The sequence below is a fragment of the Siphateles boraxobius genome, unplaced genomic scaffold, assembly GCF_051911475.1.
Source record: "Siphateles boraxobius isolate OS27281-9 unplaced genomic scaffold, OSU_SipBor_1 25, whole genome shotgun sequence".
Classification (NCBI taxonomy): Eukaryota; Metazoa; Chordata; class Actinopteri; order Cypriniformes; family Leuciscidae; genus Siphateles; species Siphateles boraxobius.
Genome location: NW_027508866.1, coordinates 28937053 through 28952292, shown reverse-complemented (window position 1 = coordinate 28952292; position 15240 = coordinate 28937053). Strand labels below are relative to the sequence as shown.

At 42.1% G+C, this 15240-nt stretch overlaps 1 protein-coding gene across 1 annotated transcript; it reads right to left on the bottom strand.

The window, feature by feature from the left end:
- Positions 1-2831: 2831 nt before the first annotated feature.
- LOC143749580 (uncharacterized) lies at positions 2832-5638 on the bottom strand. Its single transcript, XM_077242024.1, has 8 exons — positions 5509-5638; positions 4921-4964; positions 4703-4765; positions 4407-4477; positions 4187-4222; positions 3770-3893; positions 3463-3534; positions 2832-2943 (listed from the first exon to the last, which is right to left on the bottom strand). Exons 4-8 carry the CDS (start codon positions 4437-4439, stop codon positions 2849-2851), a joined length of 360 nt encoding a protein of 119 aa, XP_077098139.1. The 5' UTR covers positions 4440-4477; positions 4703-4765; positions 4921-4964; positions 5509-5638; the 3' UTR covers positions 2832-2848.
- Positions 5639-15240: the final 9602 nt, after the last annotated feature.

Here is a 15240-nt window from a genome sequence, read left to right as displayed (position 1 = left end):
TGTTAAAGGTGAAGTCCGCCAGACAGTAGCCCCTATCTGGCCGTTTGAACTTTTTTTTCTGATAAAAAAGGCTCCTCAAAAGGTTCAAAAGAGCTTCTTATCCTTCTTATGGGCTCTTTCTAAAGTGTAAAAAGTCAAGTACGCCAGACAGTATCCCATATCGGGCAATTTTAACTTTTTTTTCTGGTAAAAAAGGCTCCTCAAAAGGTTCAAAAGAGCTTTGTATCCTTCTTTTGGGCTCTTTCTGATGTTAAAAATCAAGTCCGCCAGAAAGTAGCCCATATCGGGCCGTTTGAACTTTTTTTTCTGGTCAAAACGGCTCCCCAAAAGGTTCAGAAGAGCTTTGTATCCTTCTTATGGGCTCTTTCTATTGTTAAAAGTCAAGTCCGCCAGACAGCAGTCCATATCAGGCCGTTTAAACTTTTTTTTCTGGTCAAAAAGGCTCCTCAAAAGGTTCAAAAGAGCTTCGTATCCTTCTTTTGGGCTCTTTCTAAAGTGCAAATAGTCAAGTCCGCCAGACAGCAGTCCATATCAGGCCGTTTAAACTTTTTCTCCTGGTCAAAATGGCTCCTCAAAAGGTTCAGAAGAGCTTCGTATCCTTCTTATGGGCACTTTCTGATGTTAAAAGTCGAGTCCGCCACACAGTAGCCGGTATCCGGGCCGTTTGAACTTACTTTCCTGGTCAAAAAGGCTCCTCAAAAGGTTCAGAAGAGCTTTGTATCCTTATTAAGGGCTCTTTCTGATGTTAAAAGTCAAGTCCGCCAGACAGTAGCCCGTATAGGGGCCTTTTGAATTTTTTTTTTATGGTCAAAAAGGCTCCTCAAAAGGTTCAAAAGTGCTTCGTATCCTTCTTATGGGCTCTTTCTGATGTTAAACTCAAGTCCGCCAGACAGTAGCCCTTATCGGGGACGTTTGAACTTTTTTTTCTGGTCAAAAAGGCTCCTCAAAAGGTTCAGAAGAGCTTCGTATCCTTCTTATAGGCTCTTTTTAATGTTAAATGTCAAGTCCGCCAGACAGTAGCCCTTATCGGGCCGTTTGAACTTTTTTTTCTGGTCAAAAAGGCTCCTCAAAAGGTTCAGAAGAGCTTCGTATCCTTCTCATGGGCTCTTTCTAAAGTGTAAAAAGTCAAGTCCGTTAGAAAGTAGCCCATATCGGGCCGTTTGAACTTTTTTTCTGGTCAAAAAGGCTCCTCAAAAGGTTCAAAAGAGCTTCGTATCCTTCTTATGGGCTCTTTCTGATGTTAAAAGTCAAGTCCGCCAGACAGCTGTCCATATCAAGCCGTTTAAACTTTTTTTTTCTGGTCAAAAAGGCTCCTCAAAAGGTTCAAAAGAGCTTTGTATCCTTCTTATGGGTTGTTTCTAAAGTTTAAAAAGTCAAGTCTGCCAGAGAGTAGTCCATATTGGGCCGTGAGAACTTTTTTTTCTGGTCTAAAAGGCTCCTCAAAAGGTTCAAAAGAGCCTTCTTTTGGGCCCTTTCTAAAGTGCAAAAAGTCAAGTCCGCCAGAAAGTAGCCCATATCGGGCCGTTTAAACTTTTTTTCTGGTCCAAAAGGCTCCTCAAAAGGTTCAAAAGAGCTTTGTATCCTTCTTATGGGCTCTTTCTGATGTTAAAAGTCAAGTCCGCCATACAGTAGCCTATATCGGGCCGTTTGAACTTTTTTTTCTGGTCAAAAAGGCTCCTCAAAAGGTTCAAAAGAGCTTCGTATCCTTCTTTTGGGCTCTTTCTAAAGTGCCAAAGGTCAAGTCCGCCAGACAGCAGTCCATATCAGGCCGTTTAAACTTTTTTTTCTGGTCAAAAAGGCTCCTCAAAAGGTTCAAAAGAGCGTTGTATCCTTCTTATGGGCTCTTTCTAAAGTGTAAAAAGTCAAGTACGCCAGACAGTATCCCATATCGGGCAATTTTAACTTTTTTTTCTGGTAAAAAAGGCTCCTCAAAAGGTTCAAAAGAGTTTTGTATCCTTCTTATGGGCTCTTTCTGATGTTAAAAATCAAGTCCGCCAGAAAGTAGCCCATATCGGGCCGTTTGAACTTTTTTTTCTGGTCAAAACGGCATCCCAAAAGGTTCAAAAGAGCTTCGTATCCTTCTTATGGGCTCTTTCTGATGTTAAAAGTCAAGTCCGCCAGACAGCAGTCCATATCAGGCCGTTTAAACTTTTTTTCTGGTCAAAAAGGCTCCTCAAAAGGTTCAAAAGAGCTTCGTATCCTTCTTTTGGGCTCTTTCTAAAGTGCAAATAGTCAAGTCCGCCAGACAGCAGTCCATATCAGGCTGTTTAAACTTTTTTTTCTGGTCAAAAAGGCTCCTCAAAAGGTTCAAAAGAGCTTTGTATTCTTCTTATGGGCTCTTTCTAAAGTGTATACCCACATGGAAAAAACCTATTGCAAATATAAACATATATGTTTTAATATAGGTTTTGATATAGGATTTTAATATATGTGACATATATAAAATTGGCCGTTTTCCTATATTATATGTGCATATATGCACATATATGTACATATATGTGTACATATATATGTGCATATATGTACACATATATACGTGCATATATGTACTTATATAGGTACATATATGTGTACATATATGTACCTATATAGGTGCATATATGTACCTATATAGGTGCATATATATGTGCATATATGTACCTATATAGGTGCATATATGTACCTATATAGGTGCATATATGCAGCTATATGTTACCTATATATTAGTATTATTATTAAAATCCATAGCTACTAGGCAACATAAATAATAGCCCAAGATGTAAAAATTTTAATTATTTATTTACTTAAGAACAATCAAATATTACAAGAACAAAAATAAGACAAAAAACTGAAAAGAAAAAAACCCAATTTATCTTGTTGATCTTCTCAGCTCTGTGAGCTTCGAATTGATAGATGTGCCTATCTGTCCTCGGCTGGCTGCCGGCCACTTCTTCAATGTAGCATCTAGAGAAGACAAAAATAATAAGACAGTATAATAATAATAATATAGTGCTTCATCAGGAACCCAAAGTGCTTACAGTACAGCTGCGATTGGACACATATTTTGGATAAAGGGCTGATCATAATAAAAAATGCGTCATGTAAACACGTCATTTGGAAGATTCTGATTGGATTCTGCTAAATCTGAAAGAAATTCTGATTGGAAACATCACCCCCCCTTTTTTCTAGCGGCATCTTTTCACACGGTCAATCATGTGCATCCAAAGCAGAGAAAATTCATGGATAGGAAAAATTCAGAAATGTGGCTTTAGAAAAGGAAAGGTAGGATCAAGAAATGAGCAAGCAATGAATTAGTATTATAGGTTACAAGCAGATACAGTAACAATAATGGGTGCCCTATCTAATACAGTCTCCATTGATACCTAATAAACATTGATACAAGTAGGCTATGGTTAAAGTAGTGAACTTATAAAGTCTTAAAAGTTTTGTTTTCCCTTCTCAACGCATTATGCATTTACTCACCAATAATGGTTGCCTTTTTAATTTGGTCAAGGGCGACCAGCTGCTCCCCATCCCCTCTGGTTGGCTTCCCACCTTAAAGTAATATTTCAAAATTATTATGAAAGGGGGGTAAAATGAAGGTGGTGAAAACAAGAGATTATTTTTTATATACACATCACTTTTATTTGAGGTGCAAGGAAATACAAAAATGGCAAGTAAAAAAGCAATGGTATGCCCGCACACAAACATAATTTATTCCACAGAATATGACTGACTTGTTTTTTTTTTTTTCAAGGACAGAAGAGATTAGGAACATGTTGTTTTGTACCATTCAGGTTGCTTTTTAGCAAAGTCTCCAAATCAAAAGGTGCCCAGCAGCAGATTCCACACCATGGCAGTAGCAGAGGTGGCAAGGCCTGGCAAAACACCCCAGAGCCCTTTATAACTTCAATCTGAAAAATAATTTCACATCACAATATTAATTTATTGGCAACTTTTAGAAAGGTTTTTATGTTTCATATTGATTCTTATTTTTAGCTTCCCAATAGTTAATAATAATAATAATATAATAATAGGGAGGAGGAGGTTGGAGGAGGAGGTTGGATGGAGAGTAGGGAAGGAGAAAAGACAGTGGGTGGAGAGGAGCGAAGGGGTGCAGGAGGAAAGGATGATTGTCTCGTATAACACTAATTGGCTCCTACAAACACACAGTTTATACCCATCCTTACTAAATAATGTTACCCACCTGTGTTTTCGCTGATGTCTCAGCTGTTGCTGCAGTCTTGTTAGAGAAGAAAAACATTGTTAAACTCAACAATTGTAAAACTTCAACAATTTTATGCATATGGGGCAAGTAAATTACATATTACCACTAACTATCCCAACATAAAAATCCCTATAGCTCAGTTGGAGCCTTAAGTAAAATAAGTACAGAAAAATCTGAGGTATAAAAGGGTTACACACACCTGTGGTGTCTCTCGAAAGCACTCAGTCACCATGGGACTCTCTTTAAATGGCTCGGTCTCCTCTCTGGAGTCTTAGAGAAGAAAGAAACTTAGTAAAACTCCACAACAATTTTTATTCATCCAAGCAAGCCACTATAGATTCTTATTTACAGGGGGGGCTTGGAAAACATCAAACATGTCAATAAATTAAAGTTACATGCAAAAGTAATCAGCCAAACATCATAAAAATCCATATAGCTGTGTTTGAGTAACAAGTAAACTAAATAAATAAATACAAATGCAAGGGGGTTACTCACCGGTTGCACTTCTCCAGAAGTCGAGAAGGGGGAATCTAGATCCTCCACAGGACTCCTTCCAGTCTTGTTCATAGAAGAAAAATATAGTTATTCTCTTCAATAAATTAAAGTGCAAATACATCAAATAATTAACACTATCAATCAGCCCAACATCACAAGTCTCTACAGATCTGCTTGAGAAACAATTTTAAAAAGCAATGAAGAACAGAGGAACTTACCTTTTGAGCAATAATGGCGAGGTCACTTTTCATTTGAGGGATTTCTAGAAAGAGGTTATATAAAAAAACAAAAACAATTACAATCACTAAATCAAAATAGCACCCAGCAACTCTAACGTTACTCTTCGAAAGACATTTCCTGCAGCTGTGAACGCAAGCTACAACCCTCCAAAGCCCATTCATAAGGCTCTGCAGAGGAAACCTGTTTGTGAACGCAATTAAAACATATATATATATATTTCTCCCAAATTCAAATTCCCCATGGTTTTTTTTCTAGAGCCGATTGCCTTCTTGAGCCGTTGAAGGCAGAGAAGTGTGTGTACTCATGAACTGTATTCTCTAGGCCATGACTTTTGTGAACCCTCTACGAATTCCTCCAGAAAGAGACAAATAAATATAATTCTAATTTGAATCTTATCAACGGCTATATGAGCACCCACACTACCAGCTAACAACATAGCATTTATTTTGCCAAACACGTGTTAAACTTTCAGCCCATACAATTTCTAAGTTTATACTTCTCTGCCACCGCAATATCCATCTCCAGAAAAAACCCTGCTAATAAATATTAAAATTAGGAATACTTACGATTGATGATAAGTAGGACATAGCAGATCTCCAACGCTGATATCGCCATTTTCGCTCCCAGCCGCTATCTTTCGGCGCGAATCGTCAAACGTCAGGCGGGTGACGTCATGACTCATCAACTACGCGGCGCTGTAGCAGTAGGCGTAGGCGCTGTAGCAGTTTTTTTTTTTAATTTTCAAAATTACAGTTTGATATCAAGTTCTTGACACATTTCTTTTACACATTTTCACATTTGATAAGTATAACTTGAAACAACAGTAATTTGGACAAAAAGAAAAGAAAAGAAAAGAAAAGAAAAGAAATGAAAAGAAAAGATAAATGGCATCGCAATATTAAATTCATTTAGCAGAGATACAGATCTTTGGGCTTTTCGATTTTTAAAAAACTTTACAGACTAAAATACATTCTTGTCTTCAAATTCATTAACCACAGTGAAATGCTCAGATAGATGGGATGATGATGATGATGATGATGATGATTACTTGAATGTATGTTCTATGTTCTTTTTTTTGTTGCTACATTTAGACTGTAATGACCTTTCAGCCATATTCATCTAGAAACTGCATTAAGACAATACAGAAAACATTGCATTTTGCATTGCATTTGGTGGATGTAACGGTGAATGTGTGGATGTGTAGGCCTATGAGCTGTAATGTGAATCTGGAAGTGACCTGAAATTGGAAAGAGGGCTTGATTGACAAAATAAAAAAACGACAAACCATTTTGTTATTTCCTTCTTTTCCACTATCTTCATAAAAGAAAGAATTGACCTTGTAAATGGCTTTCCCATAGCTTTCCATCTCCTCTCACTTAATTGCCATAATTAAATTCCATAACATGCCAATTACATGTGATACCAATTTCACATGTTTGCACATACAGTTCTTGCATAATTTTTTTTTAGTTAGTTCTTATTGCCTTGATAATAGAAAATATGAGCTAAGCATCATGTATGACAGTAAAAAATGACCAGATCCTGCTATGAGCTAGGAGACATGTATGCACATATAGGGCTTATATGTGGATATAAAGAAGCAATACAGGAGACCTATATGGCCTGTATATGCACATATATGCACCTCAGTTTTGCCTATATGTGCCATGTATACGCATATATGCAGCATATATATTAGCATATATATGCATATATGCTGTATATATGTAGCATATATGTGCATATAAACTGCATATAGGTTTCATATATGCGCATATATCCCCATATAGTTTCTTTCCATGTGGGTAAAAAGTCAAGTCTGCCAGACAGTAGCCCGTATTGGGGCCGTTTTAACTTTTTCTTCTGGTCAAAATGGCTCCTCAAAAGGTTCAGAAGAGCTTTGTATCCTTCTTATGGGCACTTTCTGATGTTAAAAGTAAAGTCCGCCAGACAGTAGCCGGTATCCGGGCCGTTTGAACTTACTTTCGTGGTCAAAAAGGCTCCTCAAAAGGTTAAGAAGAGCTTTGTATCCTTATTAAGGGCTCTTTCTGATGTTAAAAGTCAAGTCCGCCAGACAGTAGCCCGTATAGGGGCCGTTTGAACTTTTTTTTATGGTCAAAAAGGCTCCTCAAAAGGTTCAAAAGAGCTTCGTATCCTTCTTTTGGGCTCTTTCTAAAGTGCAAAAAGTCAAGTCCGCTAGACAGCAGTCCATATCAGGCCGTTTAAACTTTTTTTTCTGGTCAAAAAGGCTCCTCAAAAGGTTCAAAAGAGCTTTGTATTCTTCTTATGGGCTCTTTCTAAAGTGTAAAAAGTCAAGTCTGCCTGACAGTAGCCCGTATTGGGGCCGTTTTAACTTTTTTTCCTGGTCAAAAAGGCTCCTCAAAAGGTTCAAAAGAGCTTCGTATCCTTCTTATTGGCTCTTTCTGATGTTAAAAGTCAAGTCCGCCAGAAAGTAGCCCATATCGGGCATTTTGAACTTTTTTTTCTGGCCAAAAAGGCTCCTCAAAAGGTTCAATAGAGCTTCTTATCCTTCTTATGGGCTCTTTCTAAAGTGTAAAAAGTCAAGTACGCCAGAAAGTAGCCCATATCGGGCCGTTTGAACTTTTTTTTCTGTTCAAAAAGTCTCCTCAAAATGTTCAAAAGAGCTTCGTATCCTTCTTATGGGCTCTTTCTGATGTTAAAACTCAAGTCCGCAAGACAGTAGTCCTTATCGGGGACGTTTGAACTTTTTTTTCTGGTCAAAAAGGCTCCTCAAAAGGTTCAGAAGAGCTTCGTATCCTTCTTATGGGCTCCTTCTAAAGTGTAAAAAGTCAAGTCCGCAAGAGAGTAGTCCATATTGGGCCGTGAGAACTTTTCTTCTGGTCAACAAGGCTCCTCAAAAGGTTCAAAAGAGCTATGTATCCTTCTTATGGGCACTTTATGATGTTAAAAGTCAAGTCCGCCAGACAGTAGCCGGTATACGGTCCGTTTGAACTTACTGTCCTGGTCAAAAAGGCTACTCAAAAGGTTCAAAAGAGCTTCGTATCCTTCTTATGGGCTCTTTCTGATGTTAAAAGTCAAGTCCGCCAGAAAGTAGCCCATATCGGGCCGTTTGAATTTTTTTTTTCTGTTCAAAAAGGCTCCTCAAAATGTTCAAAAGAGCTTCGTATCCTTCTTATGGGCTCTTTCTGATGTTAAAAGTCAAGTCCGCCAGAAAGTAGCCCATATCGGGCCGTTTGAACTTTTTTTTCTGGTCAAAAAGGCTCCTCAAAAGGTTCAAAAGAGCTTCGTATCCTTCTTATGGGCTCTTTCTGATGTTAAAAGTCAAGTCCGCCAGAAAGTAGCCCATATCGGGCCGTTTGAACTTTTTTTTCTGGTCAAAAAGGCTCCTCAAAAGGTTCAGAAGAGCTTCGCATCCTTCTTTTGGGCTCTTTCTAAAGTGCAAAAAGTCAAGTCCGCCAGACAGTAGCCCATATCGGGCTGTTTGAACTTTTTTTTCTGGTCAAAAAGGCTCCTCAAAAGGTTCAGAAGAGCTTCGTATCCTTCTCATGGGCTCTTTCTAAAGTGTAAAAAGTCAAGTCCGCCAGAAAGTAGCCCATATCGGGCCGTTTGAACTTTTTTTCTGGTCAAAAAGGCTCCTCAAAAGGTTCAAAAGAGCTATGTATCCTTCTTATGGGCACTTTATGATGTTAAAGGTGAAGTCCGCCAGACAGTAGCCCCTATCTGGCCGTTTGAACTTTTTTTTCTGATAAAAAAGGCTCCTCAAATGGTTCAAAAGAGCTTCTTATCCTTCTTATGGGCTCTTTCTAAAGTGTAAAAAGTCAAGTACGCCAGACAGTATCCCATATCGGGCAATTTGAACTTTTTTTTCTGGTCAAAAAGGCTCCTCAAAAGGTTCAAAAGAGCTTTGTATCCTTCTTATGGGCTCTTTCTGATGTTAAAAATCAAGTCCGCCAGAAAGTAGCCCATATCGGGCCGTTTGAACTTTTTTTTCTGGTCAAAAAGGCTCCTCAAAAGGTTCAAAAGAGCTTCGTATCCTTCTTTTGGGCTCTTTCTAAAGTGCAAATAGTCAAGTCCGCCAGACAGCAGTCCATATCAGGCCGTTTAAACTTTTTCTTCTGGTCAAAATGGCTCCTCAAAAGGTTCAGAAGAGCTTCGTATCCTTCTTATGGGCACTTTCTGATGTTAAAAGTCGAGTCCGCCACACAGTAGCCGGTATCCGGGCCGTTTGAACTTACTTTCCTGGTCAAAAAGGCTCCTCAAAAGGTTCAGAAGAGCTTTGTATCCTTATTAAGGGCTCTTTCTGATGTTAAAAGTCAAGTCCGCCAGACAGCAGTCCATATCAGGCCGTTTAAACTTTTTTTTCTGGTCAAAAAGGCTCCTCAAAAGGTTCAAAAGAGCTTCGTATCCTTCTTTTGGGCTCTTTCTAAAGTGCAAATAGTCAAGTCCGCCAGACAGCAGTCCATATCAGGCCGTTTAAACTTTTTCTTCTGGTCAAAATGGCTCCTCAAAAGGTTCAGAAGAGCTTCGTATCCTTCTTATGGGCACTTTCTGATGTTAAAAGTCGAGTCCGCCACACAGTAGCCGGTATCCGGGCCGTTTGAACTTACTTTCCTGGTCAAAAAGGCTCCTCAAAAGGTTCAGAAGAGCTTTGTATCCTTATTAAGGGCTCTTTCTGATGTTAAAAGTCAAGTCCGCCAGACAGTAGCCCGTATAGGGGCCTTTTGAATTTTTTTTTTATGGTCAAAAAGGCTCCTCAAAAGGTTCAAAAGTGCTTCGTATCCTTCTTATGGGCTCTTTCTGATGTTAAAACTCAAGTCCGCCAGACAGTAGCCCTTATCGGGGACGTTTGAACTTTTTTTTCTGGTCAAAGCGGCTCCTCAAAAGCTTCAGAAGAGCTTCGTATCCTTCTTATGGGCTCTTTCTAATGTTAAAAGTCAAGTCCGCCAGACAGTAGCCCTTATCGGGCCGTTTGAACTTTTTTTTCTGGTCAAAAAGGCTCCTCAAAAGGTTCAGAAGAGCTTCGTATCCTTCTCATGGGCTCTTTCTAAAGTGTAAAAAGTCAAGTCCGCCAGAAAGTAGCCCATATCGGGCCGTTTGAACTTTTTTTCTGGTCAAAAAGGCTCCTCAAAAGGTTCAGAAGAGCTTCGTATCCTTCTCATGGGCTCTTTCTAAAGTGTAAAAAGTCAAGTCCGCCAGAAAGTAGCCCATATCGGGCCGTTTGAACTTTTTTTCTGGTCAAAAAGGCTCCTCAAAAGGTTCAAAAGAGCTTCGTATCCTTCTTATGGGCTCTTTCTGATGTTGAAAGTCAAGTCCGCCAGACAGCTGTCCATATCAAGCCGTTTAAACTTTTTTTTTCTGGTCAAAAAGGCTCCTCAAAAGCTTCAAAAGAGCTTTGTATCCTTCTTATGGGTTGTTTCTAAAGTTTAAAAAGTCAAGTCTGCCAGAGAGTAGTCCATATTGGGCCGTGAGAACTTTTTTTCTGGTCAAAAAGGCTCCTCAAAAGGTTCAAAAGAGCCTTCGTATCCTTCTTTTGGGCCCTTTCTAAAGTGCAAAAAGTCAAGTCCGCCAGAAAGTAGCTCATATCGGGCCGTTTAAACTTTTTTTCTGGTAAAAAAGGCTCCTCAAAAGGTTCAAAAGAGCTTTGTATCCTTCTTATGGGCTCTTTCTGATGTTAAAAGTCAAGTCCGCCATACAGTAGCCTATATCGGGCCGTTTGAACTTTTTTTTCTGGTCAAAAAGGCTCCTCAAAAGTTTCAAAAGAGCTTCGTATCCTTCTTTTGGGCTCTTTCTAAAAGTGCCAAAGGTCAAGTCCGCCAGACAGCAGTCCATATCAGGCCATTTAAACTTTTTTTTCTGGTCAAAAAGGCTCTTCAAAAGGTTCAAAAGAGCTTTGTATCCTTCTTATGGGCTCTTTCTAAAGTGTAAAAAGTCAAGTACGCCAGACAGTATCCCATATCGGGCAATTTTAACTTTTTTTTCTGGTAAAAAAGGCTCTTCAAAAGGTTCAAAAGAGTTTTGTATCCTTCTTATGGGCTCTTTCTGATGTTAAAAATCAAGTCCGCCAGAAAGTAGCCCATATCGGGCCGTTTGAACTTTTTTTTCTGGTCAAAACGGCATCCCAAAAGGTTCAAAAGAGCTTCGTATCCTTCTTATGGGCTCTTTCTGATGTTAAAAGTCAAGTCCGCCAGACAGCAGTCCATATCAGGCCGTTTAAACTTTTTTTCTGGTCAAAAAGGCTCCTCAAAAGGTTCAAAAGAGCTTCGTATCCTTCTTTTGGGCTCTTTCTAAAGTGCAAACAGTCAAGTCCGCCAGACAGCAGTCCATATCAGGCCGTTTAAACTTTTTTTTCTGGTCAAAAAGGCTCCTCAAAAGGTTCAAAAGAGCTTTGTATTCTTCTTATGGGCTCTTTCTAAAGTGTAAAAAGTCAAGTCTGCCAGACAGTAGCCCGTATTGGGGCCGTTTTAACTTTTTCTTCTGGTCAAAATGGCTCCTCAAAAGGTTCAGAAGAGCTTTGTATCCTTCTTATGGGCACTTTCTGATGTTAAAAGTAAAGTCCGCCAGACAGTAGCCGGTATCCGGGCCGTTTGAACTTACTTTCCTGGTCAAAAAGGCTCCTCAAAAGGTTAAGAAGAGCTTTGTATCCTTATTAAGGGCTCTTTTTAAAAGTCAAGTCCGCCAGACAGTAGCCCGTATAGGGGCCGTTTGAACTTTTTTTTATGGTCAAAAAGGCTCCTCAAAAGGTTCAAAAGTTCTTCGTATCCTTCTTATGGGCTCTTTCTGATGTTAAAAGTCAAGTCCGCCAGACAGTAGCCCTTACCGGGGCCGTTTGAACTTTTTTTTCTGGTCAAAAAGACTCCTCAAAAGGTTCAGAAGAGCTTCGTATCCTTCTCATGGGCTCTTTCTAATGTGTAAAAAGTCAAGTCCGCCAGAAAGTAGCCCATATCGGGCCGTTTGAACTTTTTTTTCTGGTCAAAATGTCACGGTATACAAGTTCATTGCTTCCTTCTCGTCTCGTGTTTATGTTGTTGTATGAAAGCACGTGTGTAGTGGGCGTGAATGAGTGTCATTCCTTGATCCGCTCCAGCTGATCGTTGGATGTTTGTCTCTCCGTGTGGTGTTCCTGTTGGATTCGTCGTCATCTCTTCGTTGGATTGTCGTTTGGGTTTCCACTGCACTTCACGGGTTCGTCTTCGACCATCGAGGTCCCTGCGTCATCAGTCCACACCCGTGTTCCTGTCGTGCTTTTCACCGTTCAATAAAGAACTGAGTTTGACCTGCGATTGCTTCCGTCCTGTTTTTGACAACCATGACAGAACGATCTGACCGTGCTATGGAAGCAGCAGGTTCGCCGACCTCGTTGGAGGAATTCCTTCAGCACAGCGTTAGAAGAATGGATTCTCAGGAGAGGAATCTAGGGGACACGGGTCGTGCGGTACAAGCTTTGGTGACGCAGGTGTCCGAGCTCACCCAGCAGATCCAACTACTTCGTGCTCCCGCTGCGCCACCCACACCAGCTGTTCCCCCCACACCACCAGAGATCGCTACGACATCAGAGCCACGCCTACCTGTTCCGGAATCATACGCTGGTGAGTCTGCTTACTGCAGAGCATTCCTGACACGTTGTGCCATGCATTTCGCACTGCAACCGAGAACTTTCAATAATGAGCCAGCCAAGGTGGCATTTGTCATTACTCTGTTGACCGGAACGGCGGCGTTATGGGGGACAGCGGTGTGGGAAAATCAAGACCCTTGCTGTGCCTCGTTCCAGGCACTCTCCTCAGAGATGAGACGGTTGTTCGATCGGGCCGTCGCGGGGAAAGAGGCTGCCAGGGTGTTGGCCGACCTCCGTCAGGTCGGTCTCGGACTATTCGATCGAGTTCCGCACCCTGGCGGCCGAAAGCCAGTGGAACGAGGCGGCGCAGTGGGACATGTTCCTGCATGGGTTGGCTGACCGCGTCCAGAGGGAGATCTACGCCCTGGACCTCCCCACGACGCTGAATGGACTCATCGAGCTTTCTCTGAGGGTGGACGCTCGCATCACCAGAGTCGGGGGAAGAACACCGTCCATTCGGTCTCCAGCTGGAGCAGAGGGTCAACGGTCCAGTGGCAGGGACGTGGTCAGCCCAGTCTTCGATCACGAACCCATGCAGGTGGGTCGAGCTCGGCTTTCCCGGGAGGAGAGGGAAAGGCGGAGGTCCCAGGGCCTCTGCCTATACTGTGGAGGTTCGGGACACTTTGCCTACAACTGCCCGGTAAAAGGCCAAGCCCGATAGTAAGTATGAGGCTACTATCGGGTGGGATCTCCGCCGAGAAGACCTCATCCACATCTACCCTCCTTCCGGTAAGACTGAGATGGTCAATTCACCAGCACGACTGTCAAGCACTTCTGGACTCCGGGGCTGAGGGTAATTTTATGGACAGTACTTTTGCACATATACTTCAGATTCCCCTTAAACCACTCACACAGAGGATTGCAGTACACGCATTAAATGGTCAAGAACTTCCCATCATCTCGCTCATCACCGAAAACATCACACTCATCACCTCAGGCAATCACTCAGAAACTATTTTTTTTATATACTGGATTCCCCCCTGGCACCTGTAGTTCTTGGACACCCCTGGCTCATTCATCACAACCCTCGTGTGGACTGGCAGCAAAGAGCTATTCTGGAGTGGAGCAAGGAATGTCATAAGTCTTGTCTGATGTCTGCTTGTCCGTCTGTGCCTGTTTTTGTGTTACAGGAGGAGGCAGGGGACTTGTCTAACGTGCCCGAGGAGTACAACGATCTGAAGGAAGTGTTCAGTAAGTCTCGTGCTGCTTCTCTTCCTCCGCATCGTCCCTATGACTGTGCCATAGATTTACTGCCAGGTAAGTCTCCGCCTAAGGGCAAGTTATATTCGCTTTCCAATCCGGAGAGGGAGGCTATGGAGAAATATATTTCTGATTCTCTGGCAACCAGTTTCATCCGTCCTTCCTCTTCTCCGGCGGGGGCGGGGTTCTTTTTTGTGGGAAAGAAGGACGGGTCTCTGCGACCTTGTATTGACTACCGGGGGCTGAATAACATCACGGTAAAGAATACTTATCCTTTGCCGTTAATGTCTTCAGCCTTCGAGAGGTTGCAGGGAGCGTCCGTTTTCACGAAATTGGACTTGCGTAACGCTTATCATCTGGTTCGCATTAGGGAGGGGGATGAATGGAAGACTGCCTTTAACACCCCCAGGGGGCACTTTGAATACTTGGTCATGCCTTTCGGGCTGTCCAACTCCCCAGCAGTCTTCCAGGCACTGGTCAATGACGTGTTGCGAGACATGATAGATCAGTTCATATATGTTTACCTGGATGACATATTGATATTTTCCTCGTCTCTCCAGGAACATGTGCAACACGTTCGACGAGTGCTTCAGAGGTTGCTAGAGAATGGGCTTTTTGTCAAGGCGGAGAAATGCGATTTTCATGCACAGTCTGTTCCTTTTCTAGGATACATCATTTCGTCTTAGGGAATGCGTGTGGACCCTGAGAAGGTTAAGGCTGTGGTAGAGTGGCCAAGTCCAGATTCCCGTAAGGCCCTGCAGAGGTTTCTGGGGTTCGCCAACTTCTATCGGCGTTTCATTCGCAACTTCAGCCAACTAGCCGCACCTCTGACTGCCTTCACCTCCCCCAGAACTCCGTTCAGGTGGTCAGATACAGCCGAGGCTGTGTTTGCCAAACTCAAGAGCCGCTTTGTTTCAGCTCCCATCCTCGTTGCCCCTGATTCTTCACGTCAGTTCGTGGTGGAGGTCGACGCGTCAGAGGTGGGGGTAGGAGCAGTCCTGTCCCAGCGTTCGCCCGCAGACGATAAGATGCATCCTTGCGCGTTTTTTTCTCATCGTTTATCCCCAGCCGAACGCAATTACGACATTGGTAACAGGGAGTTGTTGGCAGTCAAGTTAGCGTTGGAGGAATGGCGTCATTGGTTAGAAGGTGCGGGGGTTCCTTTTATCGTCTGGACCGATCACAAGAATCTAGAGTACATCAGAACCGCCAAAAGATTGAACTCCAGGCAGGCTCGGTGGGCACTTTTTTTCGGTCGTTTTGATTTTTCTCTCTCGTACCGCCCGGGTTCTAAGAACATCAAACCCGACTCTTTATCTCGCATTTTTGATCGTTCCGAACGCCCGTCTACTCCCGAGTGCATTTTACCGGAAACCCTATTTGTTTCCACACTCGTATGGGAGATCGAATCGAAGGTCAAGACGGCCTTAGAAGGGGTAATGCCTCCGCCCGGTTGCCCACCGAATCGCTTATTTGTGCCGGAGGGATTACGGTCCGACGTTAT